This window comes from Tachysurus vachellii, chromosome 2, assembly GCF_030014155.1.
Source record: "Tachysurus vachellii isolate PV-2020 chromosome 2, HZAU_Pvac_v1, whole genome shotgun sequence".
Classification (NCBI taxonomy): Eukaryota; Metazoa; Chordata; class Actinopteri; order Siluriformes; family Bagridae; genus Tachysurus; species Tachysurus vachellii.
Window position 1 is genome coordinate 37,601,664 of NC_083461.1, and position 21,997 is coordinate 37,623,660.

The 21,997-nt window shown below is 36.6% G+C and overlaps 2 protein-coding genes across 2 annotated transcripts; one reads left to right on the forward strand and one right to left on the reverse strand.

The window, feature by feature from the left end:
* The first annotated feature begins 2,266 nt into the window (after positions 1-2,266).
* Positions 2,267-4,997, forward strand: LOC132858447 (CD209 antigen-like protein C). Its single transcript, XM_060888798.1, has 5 exons — positions 2,267-2,330; positions 2,825-3,355; positions 3,786-3,910; positions 3,993-4,099; positions 4,374-4,997. Exons 1-5 carry the CDS (start codon positions 2,267-2,269, stop codon positions 4,516-4,518), a joined length of 972 nt encoding a protein of 323 aa, XP_060744781.1. The 3' UTR covers positions 4,519-4,997.
* A 9,751-nt stretch (positions 4,998-14,748) lies between these two features.
* LOC132841930 (CD209 antigen-like protein C) lies at positions 14,749-18,409 on the reverse strand. The gene is made up of 5 exons (XM_060864580.1): positions 18,206-18,409; positions 17,118-17,357; positions 16,112-16,236; positions 15,875-15,981; positions 14,749-15,504 (listed from the first exon to the last, which is right to left on the reverse strand). Exons 1-5 carry the CDS (start codon positions 18,369-18,371, stop codon positions 15,384-15,386), a joined length of 759 nt encoding a protein of 252 aa, XP_060720563.1. The 5' UTR covers positions 18,372-18,409; the 3' UTR covers positions 14,749-15,383.
* Positions 18,410-21,997: the final 3,588 nt, after the last annotated feature.

Here is a 21,997-nt window from a genome sequence, read left to right on the forward strand (position 1 = left end):
ATAAGGGCCGGGAGTTTACATGCTTGTATTGAGTCTATGATGTACAAGAGTCGACGAATATTATCCGTGCCAAAGCGTGACTTTATGAATCCTGTCTGGTCCGGCTTAATGATATGTGGCAATACTGTTTCGAGCCTGCGAGCAAGGACCTTAGCAAGTATTTTATAATCGGTATTCAAGAGACTTCTTGGCCTGTAAGAGGCAAATTCTTGAAGGTCTTTTCCTTTTTTTGGAATTAAACAAATTGATGCTGTTTTCCACGACTCGGGGGCCACTCTGTGGTCTAGTAAATCCTGGAGAGCGGGCATTAAAGCAAGAGAGAGTTCTGGCCAAAACTTTTTATAAAACTCACAAAGGAATCTGTCAGGGCCTGGGGATTTGTTGGAGGGCATAGATTGTATTGCACTGAAGATTTCTTTCGGTGACAAGGGTGAATCCAAAAATACTCTATCATCTTCATTAATAGTCATAAGAAGGATTCTGTCTAAGAATTCAGTAATATCAAAGTGTTTGGCCGTGACTTGTGATTTATATGTCTTGTAGAAATCTCTAAATAAATTGTTAATTGAAGTAGCATTGTATGTGATTGAGCCATCTGGGGACTTCATTGACTTAATTGTTCTTTCACTTTGTATTTTTTTTATTTGGTGGGCCAGTAATCTGTTAGGTTTATTTGCATATTCATAATACTTTTGTTTAAAGAGGAATATACAGTAAGCTTTTTAATATGATTTGTGTGATACAAATTGAGTTCAGCTCTGACTCGTCATAGATGGGCACAATTTGTCTGAGTAGGGACTGTACTGTGTAGCCACTCCAATCTTTTTACTGTTCTGTCTTTTTTTGGACCAAACCTGTCTGCGTGCCGAATTGTAAGATATAATATGCCCTCTAATTGTAGCCTTCGATTCACAAAATGCCAAATCATTCAACATGGAAGAATTGAATCTCCAGACCTTTGTAGTCCTGTGTTCACTTACCGTCATATCCAGCTTGACTGGAGCATGATCAGACAGATCGATTGAACCAATTTGGCAGATATTGTGGAGATATTGGGTATGAACCAGAATGTAGTCTAATCTTGAATAGGATCCGTGGGGGTTAGAGTAAAAAGCATATTCTTTACTCCCCCTGTTAAATTCGCTCCAGACATCGATAATGCCAGACTCATTGCAAAGTTTTCTAAGGACCAGGGATGATCTAGGATTAGTGGTTGAGTCTAAAGTAGACTTATCCATTTTTTGGTCCATGACACAGTTAAAAACCCTGGCGCAAACTCCCAAGCCCTTACAGTACTGGTTAAACAAAAGTATAGTTTTAGACCTGAATTTAGGTGAGTCTTCATTCGGAGCATAAATATTCAGTATGACAATAGGTTGACCATACACTGTACCTGTAATTAAAACATATCTTCCTTCTGGGTCGTTAATCTGTTGATCTAAAATAATGGGGAAGTGTTTACTAATTAAAATAATTGTGCCCCTCTTCCTGGAATTTGCTTTGCAGGATGAAAAAAAAATCTGTCCTACCCAATCTTGTTTTAGTTTTAAATGTTCCGAATCAGATAAATGTCTCTTGAAGCATGGCAATTGTAGTTTTCTGCTTTTTAAGTTAGGTTAGTATCTTTCTCCTCTTAATCACATGTCATAACCCTTTAACATTACATGTGACAAACCTGCCTGTATTGTGCATAGTCATAGAATACCCAAAAGTATTAAAAACTGAACACTTAAGACTGCATTATATCTGAAACATGTATAGAACCAACCAAGGAATTCGCATTTCAAAACACAAAACGAAACATACTGAACCCAAAACCCCCACCCCCCATCCTCCAGCCTCGTACCCAATCGACGAGGCACAACTATAGAAATGAAACTGTACCCGACTGGTACCGAGCATAGGATAATAAAGCCCCATACCCAGTATTGATGCAGAGTGGTGCCCATAGGGGGCGCACAGGCACTACAGACCAGTTCCCTTCTCGTAAGTTCAACGGCCAAAAGCAATTTTCTTGTAGCAATTATAAAGTAAAAGTGCCAGTAAGATAAAGAAATAAAGTACTGATAATAAAACAACTTATCCTGCGTTTGCTCAGCACCTTAGCAGATATGTCCTGAAAGAAACGCAGCTGAGACCCTTCATGGCTGATGTTGCGTTTTTTCCGCGCTGCTTGCAGTATCATCTCCTTATCCATATAACGTAAGAAGCGGACCAGAACACTTTGTGGAGTGCGGTTTGTTCCCGGGGCAGAGCCGAGAGATCTATGAGCTCTTTCGATCTCAAAGTGTGGATCAGCTGCGAGGTCAAGCCACTTCAGCAACATCCTGGTGAGACACTGCGCGATAGGCTCAGAGCCCTCAGCCTTCTCAGGGAGGCCGACGACTCGATTCTCCAGGTCATCTACTTTAGCTCAGAGTAATGCTAAATCTTTGCCTTGAGATGTGATTTTTCTCTCATGCGTTAGCATGCTCTCTTCAGCGGCAGAGATTCTCGCTTCAGCCTTGGTTAAGCGCGACTCGTTTGACGCCACCCTGCCGGATACATTAGATAGGGCTTCCTGTATTGAGGTAACTGAGGTAAAAATATTGTCAAAATGGTTTTCGATTGTTAATATACTGTCAATATTGCTGTCTGAACACTCCCGGCATGAAAAGTGGATAATCACGCGTTTCCTTGTTCTTGGACATTAATGCTTGATGTTAGAACAACACACTTTTTAAATTGTAATTTAAGCATTATTTTTAACTGATTTACGTCTGCTGTTTTTTTTTTATTCCTCTGTTGTGAATGTGAAAACACATCTGTGGCCATTCTCTATTAGGAGGAGAGACTACAAGGGGCAGATGTTACAGACTGACTGCATTGTGCTTGCTGCTGCTGTGTGTTCTCCTGCTGACTGCCATCATAGTGCTGTGGATCAAATTCAACAACCATAGTAAAGAAAAAGTCAAGTTGGAGACCAGATACAACACCCTGACTGAAGAGAGCGAGAAGTTACAAACCAGATACAACACCCTGACTGAAGAGAGAGAGACGTTACAGACCAGATACAACACCCTGACTGAAGAGAAAGACCAGTTACAGACCAGATGCAACACCCTGACTGAAGAGAGAGAGACGTTACAGACCAGATACAACACACAGACTAAAGAGAAAGACCAGTTACAGACCAGATACAACAGCCTGACTGAAGAGAGAGAGAGGTTACAGACCAGATACAACACACTGACTAAAGAGAAAGACCAGTTACAGACCAGATACAACACACAGACTAAAGAGAAAGACCAGTTACAGACCAGATACAACACCCTGACTGAAGAGAGAGAGAAGTTACATAGCATTTGTAAACTGGGTGAGCGATAATACAGTACCTTAATAATTCAGTTACCTAATAGTTACCTAATAGTTAGCTAATTTCATTCCAAAATTGTCTAAATGCAGAGTTGTAGAGCTTTTATACATGCTTTGTTATTTTAAGATGGATTCTAAGATGTTAATAAAAAAATTAAATGCCAACAAAAGATTAGCTAGTGCAACATGATTGACTTATTGGATAATTGCATAAAGGTCATGATATTCCTGATAAAGCGTATACATCTGTTAAAATGAAGTGTGTGTATGGAAACTGCAGGACATTGTGACTGTGACCTCTGGTGTTTGGAAGGAAACAGTTAGATTTTAATGATCACAGTGATGAAGTCTCTTCTAACCAAACTGATTGTACTTTATTTTTTATGTTAAGACTTAAATATTTTTTATTTTTTTAAATGGTCTGTATTCAGGATGGGCGTGTTTCAGCTCCAGTGTTTACTACATCTCTCATGATGAGATGAACTGGGCTGATAGCAGAGAGTACTGTAAAAGGAAAGGAGCAGACTTGATGATCATAAACAACAAAGAGGAACAGGTGAGAGAGAGAGAGAGAGAGAGAGAGAGAGAGAGAGATTTAACATACAATTTAATATTGTATGTTGTTCTCTTAATTCCAGGAGTTTATCAAGACATATCTGGGCAACAGACATGCTTGGATTGGTCTAAGTGACACAGATGCAGAGGGCAGATGGAAATGGGTGGATACTACACGTCTGACCACTGCGTAAGAGACTTGTATTTATTGTGTTTATTCCCAAATCTCTTCTCATTGTACAGAATATTAGAAGTAGCTGACAGTTTACTGCTGACTGGTAATTTTATACAACATTGAAGTAAATGCAAAAATCAGATCATTCGCTTTTATATTCTCAGCACAACTATAACTATATTATGGCTATTGTTGTTAAGAATCTCAGAAAACAGATGTTAATATAATTGAAATGTGTGAAATTAAAGGTACTTGTACAGTGATCTGTTTTTAAATCTCTGCTTTACAGGTACTGGCAAAGTGGGGAACCGAATAATTTAGGTGATGAAGACTGTGTAGAGATTTTTGGTAATCAACTAAAAAAAGGCTGGAATGATCGTCAATGCTCAGTGAAAATGTTATGGATCTGTGAGAGATTGTCAGGTATTAATTAGAGTAAGTGGAACATTTAAAATGATATTTACAAATCAAGCAGAATTCTTGACATTGTTTATTTTACTTTTTATTCTATGCAATGCTTAAAGATACTTAAACAATTCTTAAAGATGCTTTTATTGCATGTGTAACGGCATCCACCACACCTTCCCCTCCTTGCCACCAGGGGGAGCCTGAGTACACTTCAGGGACACTCGGTTAATGGACTTAATTTCCACACCCTCGTCACATATGCTTCATGAAGTACTGTCAGTTTACCTGCATACCAGTCTTTTTTCCATTGTTCTGATTTGGTTTCTTTGTTTCTTAGTTTCTGTTATTTCAATTTTGCACTGTTTGATTCTGTCTTTCTCATTTGTTTGCCATCCTGGTTTTCGAACTCTGCCTGTTTGTCATTCTCCTTTTGTTTTGGATTGTATGCTCATGTTTTTTAATAAAACTATGCATGCATTAGCTTCTGCCTTATAAAATAATATTTCTGCCTTTGGCAAAACCCAAAAAAAACAAGTTTGATGGAGTATGAAGTCTCATTAACAGACACTACTGCTACAGTAGATTTCTTTTAACCTGGTGCAAGTTCTGGAAAAATATCCCCAGACATTTCACGATCTAGAAATAGCTTCAACATATTTATGTGACACACAAGGGACTTGACATTTGGTGCAGCATCTTCACGACTTATGAGAACACAGTAGAAGTAAAATTAGATCATTTTCCATTTGGACAATCCTAGGTTTGATAAACATAGTAAAATTTTTTGTAAGGGCTCTTGTTACAGTCCGTGCAATAGTTCAGCATAAAAAAATAGCTTCCAGAAACCATGTAGCAGTGCACATAACAGTAAGTAAAAACTGATTTCCTGCCAACTGATTTCTCCACCTCGTACAGCACCATTTGTTTATTAAAGCCATGAAGTGTGAGTTCCATTGTACCATAAGCCATCAATGGGTGGAATGGTAACGGTTAAGGTGAAAGCCATGACGGATTGTCCCAGACCCATGACAATTAAGGAAAACAGAGGTTTTTGGGATTTGCGAACTTCTACCATCACTTCATCAAAAATAACAGCATAGTGGCCTCCCCTCATACCTTTCTTTTACAGCATAAACCTAAGTAACTCTGTTAGAGTGAACCCACAAATAAAGCTTTCGAATGATCTCAAGAAAAGATTCACAATGGTCCCCATCCTCAGGCACTTTCATCCTGATCTTCCCTTCATAGAAGAAGTGGATGCCTCTGGTTTGAGTCTGTGTTTTGGATTTGTTTGCCATGATGATTGCTATCCTAGCTATCAAACCCTTTCTGTTTCCTGTTATTCTCTCAAGTTTTTGGTTGTATGTTAATGTTTTTGAATAAAACTATGCATATGGATGCTACTCCTTCTGCTTCGGCCTCTGCCTTAAAGCATTTAATGCCTAAATATTAAGTATACTTTTATTCTTGCATTTTATTACTGGCTGATGTAAATATATTTACACTGAAAAGTATATTAAATTCACGTTACTTAAAATTTGCTTTGAAATACTTAAATTAGTAAAGAAAACTATATAATTACGTATAATCAATATCATTATTTCACATTACTCGCAAAATATTAGGAAACAGATTTTCTTAAAAATTTCAAGTAAACTCTACAGACTTTTTATTTTTCACAAAAATGAAATAACTAATTAACTAAACTCATGCAAAACTTATTTTTCTTCACTTGTCTTCAGACACAACAGTATACCAAACATTGCCATTCAGTAGCGCAAAAGAATCTTGACTTTTGTGCAAGCACAAGCTTACGCAGCAGGTTGACTGTACAGAAGTGACTGTAGCTTTGGTTCTGGCGTTCTGTATTTGTGAAGGGATCTAAATTTTGTGCATGTACAGTAACATCCCAAAACATGAGCACATGGCATATGAAAGATTTGAGATCATCTTTTTCTCTGGCATCTTCTAGAATGTGCAAAGCCTCCAATAGCAGTGCTTGTGGAGAATCCTGGCTGTCTTCAGGTATAATGGTCAGAATACCCAGAGAAATCTACGGGGTAAAATTATTTAAACTGTTAATTTTGGTTGTGGCTGGTTTTATTTATGTGATCTCACCATCACAACATTAACTGTTATGTTTTATAGTTGAATAGTGTATATTAATGAATGACATTTTTTCTAACCCGACTAACTGTACCTTTTCTTTCATATTGAGTCATAACTATTTTTTCTTCACCATTTTTATTGAAATTCTCTGGATCAAAGATGAATATATATTTCAGAATCCTGTAGATAAGAGCTGGACTAAGAGCATACTGGACTGCAGGGGGAGAGGAGCAGACCCTGTGATTATAAATAATGAAGAAGAACAGGTAAAAAGAGAGAGAGAGAGAGAGAGAGAGAGAGAGAGAGAGAGAGAGAGAGAGAGAGAGAGAGAGAGACTAATTGACAGACTGACGCATATTAATTCTAATATTTTATTCCAACACGGACAGGTGTTTTTCAGTAAATTGCTGTACAGTGGAAAAGCTTAGATTGGTCTGAATGACACTGAGGGAGTGTCGAATTGGTAATACGACACACCACTGACCACTGAGTAAGAAATCACTGAACTGATTCTCATAGTAATGTGTTAATGACTGACTGTGTAGATTTGTGTGTTTTATCTGAAAAGTCCTAACCATTACGGTGTCACCTACCTTTGTTTAAAGCCGTCAGGTGCAAAAGAACCGTTGGTAAAACCGTTGGCTTTAATGGCCTCACCTTTTGTCCTCCAAACATGACAATGACAATAGTCATTGTGTCCCAATGACCGTGATAACACTTTCATTTTTGATTCATTAGATTAGAAGATGAAAAACACAAAAACACACTTCAGTACATTTACATGTGCAGCACTTGGCAGACGTCCTTATCCAGAGCGACGTACATAAGTGCTTAAATCTATAACATTGAATACATTAATGCTGGCTCACTAAGTTTCATACTTAAGTTACCATGAGTTTAAAACATTTGTTCAAAGTTACAGTGAAAAAGTGTCAAAGGTTGTTTTTTTTTTTAAATGCAAAAGATAAGGAAAGAAGTGCTAGTGTTTCCTGAATAAGTAGGTCTTCAACCACCGCTTGAAAATAGCCAGTGACTCAGCTGTCCGGACCTCTAGGGGAAGTTCATTCCACCACCTTGGTGCCAGAACAGAGAAGAGTCTTGTAGTATACTTGCTTCTTACCCTGAGAGATGGTGGAACCAGCCGAGCAGTGCTGGTAGATCGGAGGGTGCGGGGTGCAGTGCGAGGAGTAATGAGGGCTTTGAGGTAAGAGGGAGCTGGTCCATTTTTGGCTTTGTAGGCCAAAAAACTGATGAGCAGTCATCCATGAGCAGTCATCCATCCATCAGCTTTAACTGATGAGCAGTCATCCATGATGAAATTTGTGCCAGACATGCCGAGATCCGATCAGAAGCTGTGGTATCTGAGGGTGGGAAAGAGAAGATAAGTTGTGTATCATCAGCATAGCAGTGGTAAGAAAACCCATGTGAGGAAATAGCTTCACCAAGAGAGTGAGTATACAGGGAGAAAAGAAGAGGACCAAGTACTGAGCCCTGGGGGACCCCAGTGGAGAGTCTGCGTGGAGCAGATGTCACTCCCCTCCATGTTACCTGATATGAACGTCCTTCCAGGTAGGAAGCAAACCATTCCCAAGCTGATCCGCAAATCCCAAGACTCCTGAGGGTGGATAGTGCTTGTGCTTGACCGTATCAAATGCTGCTGAAAGGTCAAGGAGGATAAGGACGGATGACAGTTTGGCTGATCTAGCAGCATGTAGTTTCTCAGAAACATCCAAAAGGGCTGTCTCTGTGGAATGAGCTGCCTTAAAGCCAGACTGGTTGGGGTCTTGGAGGTTGTTCTGTGAGAGATAGACAGACTGTTGATTATAGACAATGCGTTCAAGAATTTTTGAAAGAAACAGGAGAAGTGATACCGGTCTGTAGTTACTGATGTCTGATGGATCCAGAGCAGGTTTCTTTAGGATGGGAATAACCCTTGCTCTCTTGAAAGTAGTTGGTACCTGACCAGATGCTATAGATCTATTGACAATAGTGGAAATGAAGGGCAGAAGGTCTTGCGAGATGGTCTGGAGCATAGTGGAAGGGAGTGGATCCAATGGGCAGGAGGTAGGATTGCAAGACAGGATGAGTTGTAAAATCTCTTCTGCTGCTACAGTTGAGAAATGCGACAACAAAGGTGTCATACTCTGAGATGTAAGTGCAGTCGGGGCTGCACTTATGTGACACAACTTGCACACCATGCCAGCAAGTTAAACGCTAAAACAGCAACATACTCTGAGTTACCACACTCCTTATGCTACTCTCTTGTTTTCACTCAGTGTGTGTGTTTGGGTGAGAAAGAGAAAGACAGAGAGACAGAGTGAGAGAGAGATACTTGCTCACACACTCTTACAACCTACATAGTCGAAGATGTTAAATGATGAATTCGAAAAATTAACAAGATGCCAGTCACAGCCAAAGAGGCAATGGAAGAGTAAGGGGAAATACATCAAATCATTCCTTATTAACTTTACCATTTTTGTATTGTATTGTTTACAGTGCATAATGATGTTTATATTATTGTATGCAAAGACATATATTCGCCCCTGCTGTTGATGTTACGCTATCTCATTTGCTATTTATATTATTTGCTATTGGTTTGTGTGTGTTTGAACTTAGTGTTGTTTTATAAAACAAAATTGATTAAGTTAAATTGTACTTTTTTACACATTATTTTTAATGGCTACATTACATTAGATGGTTACATTTTTCACACATTTAAATTCATTTAAGCAAATGGTAAAATGCAGACATATTTCTGAGTGTGAATGTATTTCACCTGAGCTCATAGAATGCTGGAAGCTCCCAGGCCTCTGTGTCTGTAAATTGTCCTCATTCACATAAACATCTTCATATGATTGCTCGCTGTCACTGGAATCAGCTCCATCATCATCTGCTTCTTCCATATTTGCATAAATCTCATCACTCATCTCCATTCTTCTCTTTACAGTAATCCTGATCTTTTACTGCTGTAGTTATCAGTCCTTATAAACTCTCTTGTACTGGTATATAATTGTCTAAAACTACATTTAGAGTGGCTGTCTGAAGAAACACTGCCTAAGTGACTGTATGTTGCTGTTATGTTCAAACCCTACTTCCTGTTGTATTTCTGACACTCCCTGAATACACTTAGAGTACATAGTCATGAAAGTCACAAGAGCTATATTCTAGTCTTCATCTGCATCAGGCCTCACTTTATTCTCAATACTTGCTCTGTACTCATTCCTTTATCACTCATTTTGTGCAGGTCAGAAATAACCGTTGTAAGTTAAAATAAACTTTAAAGTTTACCACCTAAAATTAAAGTGGTAATTTGTATCAAAAACATAAATTGAAACAATAAATATTTTTCAAAACGGAGAAAAGGGTCATGCAGTGTGTAGATTTGCGTCCTCACAACTGCAGAGTCTGCAGAGGCTGGGAAGATGGCAGCCTCACTGCTTAGCTCCTCAGTGTTTGTTCTGTTTTTGTTAGTTTTTCCTGTTCTTTGTCAAGAAAATCTGGTTAGTTTCGCCAGGAATTAACTGCTGAACATTCACACCACAAGATATTTTACCGGTTTTTGAGTATTCTGACATTTTGCTGCATATTGTACAGATGTGGCCTTTAAGAATGCGCGTCTTCTACCGCGGCATTCGGCAATTCGTGCCACAGCGTACCGCAGCTTTCTGCACTTCTGTTCGGGGGGGCTATCTTAGCAATCACCTTAATGTGTTTCGCTTCACAGAATATCCACCAGGTGGCGCATAAGAACACTGTTTCTCAAAGGTTTAAGATTGTATAATATGTTTATATTATTAATTTACATTTAAAAATTTTAGATTTTTTATTTTACTTCACATTACTTCAGAATTGTGAGAAAACATCCACAATAAAATATAATGATAAAGATGTATGAAACACCGTTGGCTATGGGATTTTTTAAATTAACATTTGCTCTTCTTCTTCTTATTATTATTATTATTATTATTATTATATGTTGCCTACATTTACTCAAATAATAGCAATGTAAAATATAAAGGAAATCACAGTTCAAGTTAGGCATAATATAAGTGAGATTAAGAGATTTTAAGTTACTTTAATCATTTATTTTAGAGATATTTATTTTATATCATTGTTACAGTGGTACATTATGGTCTTACTTTTTTAATTACGGCTGCAAATCAACATTATCCGCGTGAAACATTATAAACGTGATGATCATCTGCCGACTCAACTGTTTCAGAACGTCCTCTACAGAGAGTCTGCTTTATTAACGGCTTTTCATTCACTCCGTGTGAGCTAAACGTTCTTGTTCTGTACTTTTTTACCCGCATATATTTCTACATATTTTCGACCAAAAAACACACACGATATAATGTAAGTTGTTATGGGTAGCAGTTAAGCTTTTTCTGAAATGATGAAAAAAAATCTAAATGACTAAAAATTCTCTCTCCAGCTTAATTTAGACTAGATCATGATTCATTTGTTTTCATACTTACACCTTAATTTATCTACATATATATTTTTGCAAATGCCCTATATTACTATGCATTGCCTTCTGTATTGCATTCGTTTTGTACATTTACAGGTGCACAAATACTGGTTAATTTTAATTTCATTAAGACACTGCTGTGTTCTGTATTGATCGATGTTCTGTAAATTTGTACTTAACAAGCCTAAACCATGTTATTCAATTTGTTATTATTATTATTCAAAAAAATAAATATTTAGCTGTAATATAGTTTGTGTTCATTTTTTCTCATAAAGGAAAAGACACATCTGCTTTCTACCTGCGACCCAAATTTTAAAACCACTGTATGACAGCTGTTTATGATAATCAAAAAACAAACAGTATATCTGTAGCTGTTGTATTAATTGGTCATTTTCATTTTTGTTTCTCTGTTCTGATTACATCACTGACTGTTTAAAATATTTACCAAAAGGACATTTATTTTGAAAAAGGGAAAAAAGGTACAAAGATGATTTATTTGCATGTGTCTATTTAACTCGATCAATTACATTTTTTAAATTTTTAAATATAAGTATTTTCATAAAATTAGTTTTTACATTTTTTTCTGAATGATTCACAAATTACAATGTCATAAAACATTTATTTTATTGACCCTTTCCAACCGTTTACCATTCACCATTTGTTTCAACGTTGTATCATACAAGTTAAAAAAGATATTTACAGCATTTTAAAAAAGAGGAAAACTTAATCGCTTCTTTCTGAGAAGCTTGTTAATTCTGTCACTTACAAGCTTCCAGTCACGCAAGGTGGGGTGGAATTTCCTAGCAACAAAGAGACCATAAATTGGTTATGACCTGAATACTATACTACAATTAAGCTTGAGTTGTTAATGGGCCATCAAACTAATCTAAGATTTTCCATTCTCACTTATTCCACACCCCTACTGACACTGTGAGATCTCTGTAGATAAATACAGTCCTTCCACATGTAGAGTGAAGACATTTCAAAATGACCAAGATAAGCAAGCTTCATTCCGAAGACATCAGGGTGATGAGATCTGCTGGAAAATCAACTCGGGAAATAAACCGCCATCTGAATTCTGTCGGTGTATAAGCAACACTGAGCACAATCAGAAGACATTACAAAGAACGAACAACCATCAAACGCAAACCTCGCAAAATTAATCAGTAAGAGACCTCTCGGTGCTATCACTAACTCTACTATGACACATTTGTTGTGTCCGTTGTCGAATATGTATTTCATGTTTTGCTTTTAGGGACATTGTTGCAGCCATAGAGAACATAACTAGCCAAAACGATGAAATGGTGGCAAGCTCTGTGACAAAACAGCTATGGCGTAACAAAGCAGTGGACATCAGTGAGCGTTCAATCCGCAGGGTCAGGCAAAGACTTGGGTGGAGGTATGGTAAAACTTATCATCGTCCCATGATCAGAGATAAAAATAAAGAGAAGCAACTTGAGCAAGCGCAAAAATGCATTGCAGAGAATGATACATTTACCGATTTCATTTTTGCGGATGAAATAACTGTGGCCTTGGATCGCTTTGTCTTCTTCGAAGATGCTATTATTAAAGAAACTGCTTCCCCATATATTCGGGAAACCTTCGGAGTCCACCACCATTTTTTCCAGGACAATCATCCGAAGCACACTGCTGCAAGCAGATTCATTGCCGCATAGGGTATTAACTGGGTAAAGACTCCACCAGAATCACCGGATATGAATCCCATTGAGATGGTGTGGCATGCTTTGAAAGATTATATTCGGTTTTGAGAAGACAAATTCTGGTTTGAGGAACTTACATAAAAGGCATGCAACAAGTACAGTACATCAACAGACTGTTTAAAGGCCGCTCAGGATCAGAGGAACCTCTGATGGTTTCTGGTTTCATTGGCTTTCGTTTGGGGCATTCAAAGCCTGTGCCCAGTCTTGTAACATTTGAAACACAGGCCCTCTTTAAATCAGTGTGTCTTTGTTGTATGATCAGAAGCCTTACAAACTCTACAGGGGCTTGAATGTAAACTTGCCTCTCCAGATGGGGTTTTTACATGATTTGCTTTTGGCATGCTTTCCTTCTGTGAGATGATACCAAATTTGTAGCGGATTTCACCCAGCACCACAAATGACACACCGACTCCAGGCCCTTTGGTGAAGCACGTCTGCAGTTTAATAACAAAAGACACGGGATCACACACACACATCCTCTCACCAACAGTCTGTCTGACTCTCTTCAGTCACATGTAGAACTGAGAGCCTCCTGAATAAAGTCCATTTCATAATCAGTCTCTTTGGTCTCATTACATTTCTTACACAAATATACATAAACAAAAATTATAGAACAAATTAAAATGAATACAACATGTACACTTTTCCTTTACTTTAACATTACACTTAACAGGAAACACATTTATCATCAGACAATATTTAGCCAATTTCACTGATTTATGTGATCATATAGCGGTTTGTGGTTTACATACTGTACCTGCAGTTTAATAAACAAAAGACACGGGATCTCTCTCTCTCTCTCTCTCTCACACACACACACACACACACACACACCCTCTCACAAACAGTCTGAAGGATGTGAGACAAACAGATTAATCCCTGTCTTGCATTAACACAGTGACTGCAAACTCAAAATCTGGGTCTCAGTTGGTTAAATATACACAATATACGACTTAAATAAAAATTACACACACTCAATTAAAGTAAAAAAAACAACAACATAGCATTTCTACAGACTCAATCCACCAAAATTTTGTATTTAAAATCCATATTAATGGAGAAACGCGCACTCCAAATTACCATGCGGGCGGCAACATTAAACAAACAGATTAAGGCCGTTCGTTTCTAAAACTTAATAAATGCATCTGAATTCTCATAGAAAACCAAATATATGCACTCAATCCATCTTTTTAACACTTCTAACATTGATATTGACTAATATTTTTAACTCTGTTTACATTTTTATTAATCGTTATCTGGAGATGCTAAGAAACCAACCTGACTCTCTTCAGTCACATGTAGAACTGAGAGAGTCGGACGCGACAGCGCCACTAAGTGACGTCACTCAAATATAAACTGCTCATTTTTTACAAAGTACATTTTTTCTTGTGCCATATAAAAAAAAAATTAATAATGAAAATGAAATGGATTGATAAGAAAAACATATGAAATTCCAAAAATAATTAAATACCTTAAAATATAATCTCTTTCAAAATAAAAGACACTAAAGTTTGCTGGAACACAAAACTCAGAACATTACATTGGCAGTATTTCTAAGGTGGAAGAAGGCTGTTTTTTTTTTAATATGGGAGATATGATTTTCAAAAGACAAGTTGCTGTCTAATATAACACCCAGTCTTTCACTGTCGAGTTACTAGTAACAGTACATCCCTCTAAATGGAGGATGAATTGTGAGAGTTTCTGTGTACTGGTTTTTGGACCCATAAGTGATATTTCTGTCTAATCAGAGTTTAACAACAGAAATCTATTCAGATTCCTAAGATTTTATTTTATTTTATTATTATTTTAATTAGTTATTTATTTTTTTGGATAAAACCCTTAATTTCTGTACATAAAAATAATTAAAAAAAATAACACAAATTAATTATTTTAATTATTTTATTGTTTGTTATATACAGAAAAATAGATGACAGGAAATAAAATTGCAAATAATCACCACTTATTTATTATTTTATTCACGAGTATGTAAATAAAACCATTCACCATCAGCACATATGCAAATTGATGTTTTGTACTGTGTATACACCATATTTTGCTGTAAAACTCCCCAACATAAATTTTAAACCTGCATATGAAATGTAACATATGAATATGCAAACACAAACAAAAAAATGTACATGCATTAGAAATATAACCAGTGGCAAAGTTGTACTTTTCAAAGCCAGATGTCAAAGCGTTTTCAGAGCACTTGTTTTTTTAGTTATTGTCTGAATTATGAATGCCAAAATATTTTATGTTTTATCTCTTTATTCTTCTGTATGTTGAGAGAATATGGACTCAACTTTATATTATAAAATCTTCATCGGGTGCTGGTCATTATTTTGTTAAAATATACAGTATATATTATTTTATTTCATTAAAATGAATTTAATTCCATTTAAATGTTACATTTCTCCCATACATTTAATCATAATGTCTTTTTTTAACATATAAAATAATTCTGAACTGGATCTGACTTTATTTTTTTTTTATTCAAAGGAGATTATATAGTTGTTACTGAATAGTATGGTTACAGTTGCTATATGTGTAATTGTAAGTAATGATAGTCTAATGTTGATATCTGAGAAATTTATTCACAGATCCAGTAGTACGTTTCGCTGCAAGGTCTGTCAAACCATCCTTTAGATCCGTTAAGCCCAGCTACAACACAGTCATCCAAATCTGAAAAGAGATTTCCACTTGACCAGTACCTGGAACAACACAGAATTCAAATTAAAATTTTATTTGTCACATACACAGACATGCAGTGAAATGCTTTAAGTTTTCACATATCCCAGGTTATTATGAGCCTGGGGTCAGAGCGCAGGGTCAGCCATATTACGGCCCCCCTGGAGCAAGTGAGGATAAGGGCCTTGCTCAAGGACCCAACGTTGATGTCTCAGCGGCTTGTGGGCTTGAACCCTGACCTTCTAAACAGTAATCCAAAGCCTTAACCACTGAACCATCACGTCCTCATCAGAAAAGGTCGACTGCATCAGATACACTGAGCAAGAATTTTTTTCAATGAATAATGTACCATCCAGTGTAGTGTAAAATAAATATAAACCTATAAACTCTTACGAAGTGTTCAGTGCCGTTCCATCCACCCATTTAAAAGTGCCTTCTTTGTCACGGTCACTCAGACCAATATAATTACCACGCTTCTTGTTGAACTCTTCCACAAAAGTCTGTTGAGGTGACAGAAACCTGATTATCACAGTGCAATCTGGAAACTCAATGTACTCGATGTATTTGTTCAATATTCACACACACAGTCTTGTATTATAACTAAAACAATGCTGAACTATGCAGAAGTACCTGTTCCTCTTTGCTGTTTATGATCACCAGGTCTGCTCCTCTTTTTCTGCAGTCCTCTTTGCTTTCAGTCCAGTTCTTCATCTCAGTTGAGATATAGTAAAGGCTGGACTGAAACAAAGTCCATCCTGAGAGGGATTCAATGAATAAATTAATAAATGAATACATTCAGGAGAAGAAATTTAATGTTTAAAGTTTGGAACCCAATTAACTTCTTGTTGTTTTGCCTGTGAGATGTAAATAGGAAGCTGTTTGGAATTATTTGCTAAGCCCTCACAGGCTGATGGTTAAGGTGTTGGACTTCTGATCAGAAGGTCATGAGTTAGAATCCCAGATCCACCAAGCTGCCACCGCTGGGCCCCCTAGATTTCCTTTAAACCAATTAATGGTTTAAAGGTGAACTGTTAAATGTAAAGTCTTAATTTAAATATTAAATTCTTTTTAGACTATATAAATAAGTTCACAGTTGACTGTGAATTTTGATTGTATTCAGTTTAATGCCTAAATGTTATTAATGCTATGCTGTCACTTTTACTGATGCTGCTACGGATTGTTTTGAAACTAGCTCAAAAATGGCAGCCAGTTGTAAAACTGGCAATAATTTATCTTTATCTATCTGTAGAAATGTGATACAGATGTACTGCTCATTAAGTCCTCAAGTGGACTTATAAACTGCAAGGTCTGTTTGTTCAGGTTCATGTTCTGTTGTATAGATTTATTCTGTCTTCTACACTGCACATGTTTATTTTGTACATTGTCCTGTACGGGAACGGTTTGACGGTGGATAACGGCGATGCATTGGAAAATTAAGAAGAATGATTCTATCTGTAGTTGAAGTGTCCTGGTTTTGTGTATTTCCTAAACAGACTAAAATAAAGCGACAAACTACAGTATATAAGGTAAAGAATTTGTAAATGTAAACAAAGCTTCACGGAAAGTGCATTTGAATATTGTATGCCATCAGACTCCACGGATCAGTTCTAATCATATAATGTTTCATTTTACTCACCCACACTGGTCAATTTCTTCTGAAATGAATCTTTCTGTTTCTGTAACTGGTTTGTCTCTATTGTCTGGTTGTTGTATCTGGTCTGTAACTGGTTTGTCTCTATTGTCTGGTTGTTGTATTCTGTATTCTGTTTGCTCAGTTTGATTGACAGCACTATTATGGCGGTCAGCAGGAGAACACACAGCAGCCCCACACACACTGCAGTCACTGTGTAACATCTTTTCCAGGTAGAGTTGTTTCCTGCAAAAGAATGACTGCATTCACCACCAGTAGTCAAACTCAGAAGAAATTGTAACATGGTTATGTGACTGACTTGTGGTTGTAGATGCTGGGAGTTTTTTCAATGCTAATGTTATTCAACTCTAATTTTACTTGGTCAAACACATCTATCCTGCATTTGGTCCAAAAAAAATGTGCATTATCACTGTGGCCCATTTAATTATTGTCATTTTATTGTTTTGACATAACAAGCGTAAAAGAATTACACCCTGTTGAGTTAAACTTGTGAAAGACCATCGTACAAGAACAGACATCATCTCAAACTGGTTTTTAGTTTAAGTGAGTGAATTTGTTGTTGCTAGAAGTACTGAAGTTAGAATATCAATTGAAATTGCAAGATGTATTTTTCTGGTCCAGGGTAAAGTGGATTGAATTACAAGCTTTTTTGGTTCTTTTACTCTTAAGTATTAAAATGACAAAAATACATTTTTCTTTTGTCCCAAATAAATTTAAATCTCTCTGTGACTCAATTTTTTGAGTTTGAACCAGTTTGAGATGTTTTCACCCTTATTTTGTTTTTGAAATTTCTACAAGACATTTGATTCCAAAGTGGATTTATTTATTTATTCACTTATTTATTTAAATCTCTAGAAACATTTGCTTTTGGAAGCAATTTCATCAGTATACATTAACATGTATGCATTTTATATTTCTTTTTCTTTCTTTCTTTCTTTTTCTGTAGAATTATCATTTGAAAGTTCCACCTAAATGGCATTTCCGTAAGAGAAATAAATATTTCATATGGATCACAGATAAAATTGCAGTTTACATTTTGTCATTAAGACATGCAAACTTTAAAACTTGCGTACCTGTGTGTTGAACTTGCGGGTTCTTCGTTGTTTTGCTGTTCTCCCTTTCAGTGTTGGTATTGTGATATTTAAGAGCATCGGCATTCGCAAAAATATTCACATACGCATCCTCGGAACACTGAAGCTCCATAATGTGGTTCACATCTTCGTAAATGTTCTCAGGCATTGCTGATGTATTGTAGACTCTTCAAAGCACTGCACTACTTCTCGGTCTATGTAGATGTTAGAACATAGATGTTACCACTGCACCTTTAAACACAAGTACATGCAAAGTTTCAATGATGTATATCAATGGAAACAAAGGAACCATACAGAGGTGACTTCTTTGAAAAATGTCTAAAGTTTAGACCAGTTGCACATTTTATTTTGGTGTAATAATTTGCGGGGTATCAATGTGAATGCCGGTGTGTATACAAAATTCCCCTAATCCATGAATTTTAGATATTGATTGAATTGTGAGGGTGATTATTGAATGAAATTGGGGGCATAGAAGCCTTTATTATAGCCACATATACATTACAACACAGTGGAATTCTTTTCTTCACATATCCCAACTGAGGTGTTTTGGGTCAAAGCGCAGGGGCAGCTATGATGCAGTACCCCTGAAGCAGAGAGAGTTAAGGGCCTTGCTCAATTTACCACCATATCATATCAACAACCCAGAGCCTTAAACATTTGAGCCAGATTACTGGGGGTAGTGGTTGACTAATCTGGCTCTGTTCACTGTATCTGCTGTGTGCTTTGGGCCTCTGCTGTGTTGGAAGGTGATCCTTCTTCCCATGGACAACTTTCTGACTGAAGGCAGCAGGTTTTCCTCAAGGATTTGACACTATTTTGCCCCATCTATTATTCCTTCTATTCTGACAAGTGCTCTAGATCCTGCTGCAGAGACACACCACCACTACAGGATCTTACCACCTCCATGCTTTACTGTATTGGCTTTTTTCAGACATACCATTCTTGGTAACACCATAGTGGTGTTGAGGCCAAATAGTTCAATTCAATTCAATTCAAATTTATTTGTATAGCGCTTTTAACAACTCACATTGTCTCAAAGCAGCTTTACAGAACATAAACATAAAACAGAAGGTTTAATATAAAGACTAATATAAAGATTAATATTAAATATATTTAAATGTGTTTGTATTTATCTCCAATGAGCAAGTCTGAGATGACTCAGGGGACATTGGCAAGGAAAAACTCCCTTGAATGGTAAAGGAAGAAACCTTGAGAGGAACCAGACTCAAAGGGAAACCCATCCTCATACAGTATGGGTGACACTGGAGGGTGTGATCACAAATATAGGGAATCTATATTTGACTATATAGTTGTAGTCTCATCGGACCATTACACCTTTTTCCACTTGGTCTCAGAATCTTCAAGGTGCATTTTGGAAGAACTTAGTCATGGCTCCATGTGGCCTTTCTTGAGGAGTGGATTTTTTTTCTTGCAACCCTCTGATACAAGCTGCACTTGTGGAGAATTTGTGATATTGTTGTTCTATTAACACAATGACCCCACATTGTCATAAATTGCTGCTGTAGTCCTCTTGGTACCCTCTTTGACCAGTTTCCTCCTCGCTGTTCCATCCAGTGTGGTGAGCCATCCTGATCCAGAGAGGGTCTCAGTTGTATCAAACACCTTTCATTTCTTAATAATAGACTTTTCTGTGCTTCTGGGGATTGATAAAGCCTTTAAATGTTTTGTATCCATCTCCTGACCTGTGCCTGTCCACAATTTTATCCCAGAGACAGTGCCTTGCTACCCGCAGTTGATTATTTGCTTCAGTTTCACAACCATGGCCTAAAATGCTCCATGAATAGCTCTTGGAATGGCTTGGTGTGCCATTGTGATGATGATTAGCTACACCTGATTAAGTTTACCAGTCATTACAGGGGAGTAGTCCATTATCCAACTCAGTGATTCTGTTTTTTTTTTTTTATATTTGTTGTTTGTTCCTGACCTGTTGCTGTTATATCTTTCAAATGGATGTTATAAGCAGCACTGAGTAAATACAGCTGGAAAAATAAAGTTGTGGCTTTCTTTATTTCAGGTTGCAAAGCAACACAGTTTGATTATTTTGAAGGAGGTGAGTCTTAGGCACCAGTATGTAGACAATACTTTTTTATTTATTAGGCAGTATTTGGGAATTGTGTGATTCTGAGCTTAACGCAAGAATTCAGTTTCATAATGCACACAAACTTTCATTGATATTTATAGGAGATGAAAAGGTCTTTCAGACACTAGTGTATTCTCATGAAAATATTTCCCTGGCTTTGCATATGAAAAGTTCAATTGATGGATATCTTCCTGTGAGTAACACAACAAAACAACTTTGTTTTTGTGGCATTTATAATTTCTTTATTTCTTTCCCTTTATTTATATTTATTATATTTATTTATTTCTCTTGTAGTTTCTTTTCATATGGAAAGTTTCTTTGATGTATACTGTACTGTATCTGCCTGACATCAACACACACACACACACACACACACACACACAAACACTCATTCAACTGAACATCTCTGTATATTTAATTCTATAGTGTATTGCATTGTGATGTATTACACTGTCTTGTTTGATGTTTTGCACAAGTTTGCACACATGCACATTATTTGGAACTGTGCAATTGTACTTGTCCTTGTTGTTTTATGTACTGAAGGGACCAAGAAGCAGTGACTTCTCATGAAAATATCTTCCTTGTTCTGCATATGGAAATTTTCACTTGATGTGTATCTGCTTGTCAATAATAGGACCAAACATCCATGACCTGTTAGAAAAATTGCAACATTCATTTTTAAAACCTGTTTTTTTTTTGTTATCTGTTTCTGAAGTTTAATATAACTATTTTTTAAATATAGTTTAAAATATAACTATTGCAGTCGTATTAATATGAGCTAGCTTTAATTTACATACTATAAAATACATATATGTCTAAAGATACTTTCTGATCTGACTTTAAAGCTGTACTTACTAGAATTATATATTTTTTCACTTTCCAATAAAGTCTATTAAAGTTCTTATCTATTTTTTTGTAATTACATATGCTTTCTGTTTGTTTAAATCATTTTAAACTCACATGGATATTGACATGTAATAAAAGAGATTGAAACACATTGACAAAATGTCTATTTTAGACATTTAAATATTTTCCTTAAATGATGAATTATAATGACTGATAATCTGACTACTGGTCATAAATAAGAAAACTCTCAAACACAAGGCCACGGAACTGCGACAGTATCCGACTGAGCAATGCTCTTTGACTCTATCCCGGTTGTCCAGTGTTTGCGGACCACAAGGTTACGTGAGTACATTACAGACATGTTTCTGTATTTTCCTTAATCTACTTTGCATTTCAGATTAAATTTGTGATGCTAAATTTTGGGAGGTAAAGAGTTAGTGTACAGTATTATCAGGTCTGTTGACGGTTACTGAAACAGAGAAAGAATCCAAGAGAAATGTAATTTATTTTAAAGGGGGATTTGAAAACCATTCGTTTCATCTTTTCTTGAAACTACTTAAAATCAGGAGAAAAGTCTATTTAATGGACTGTTTTACATCTGGTCTGTTACTGGTCTCACTCTTTAGTCACATTGTTGTCTGGTCTGTAACTGGACTTTGTCTGTACTGAGGATGTTGAATTTGATCCACAGCACTGTAATGGCACTGTACATTGCAGATCTTACGAGATACCTTTACCAAATGCAGTTATACTCAGTTTATGCATAGAAAAACTTTAGATTTAGTGAAATAACAGCAGAGCCGAGGAACATGAGTAGCTGGAATCAC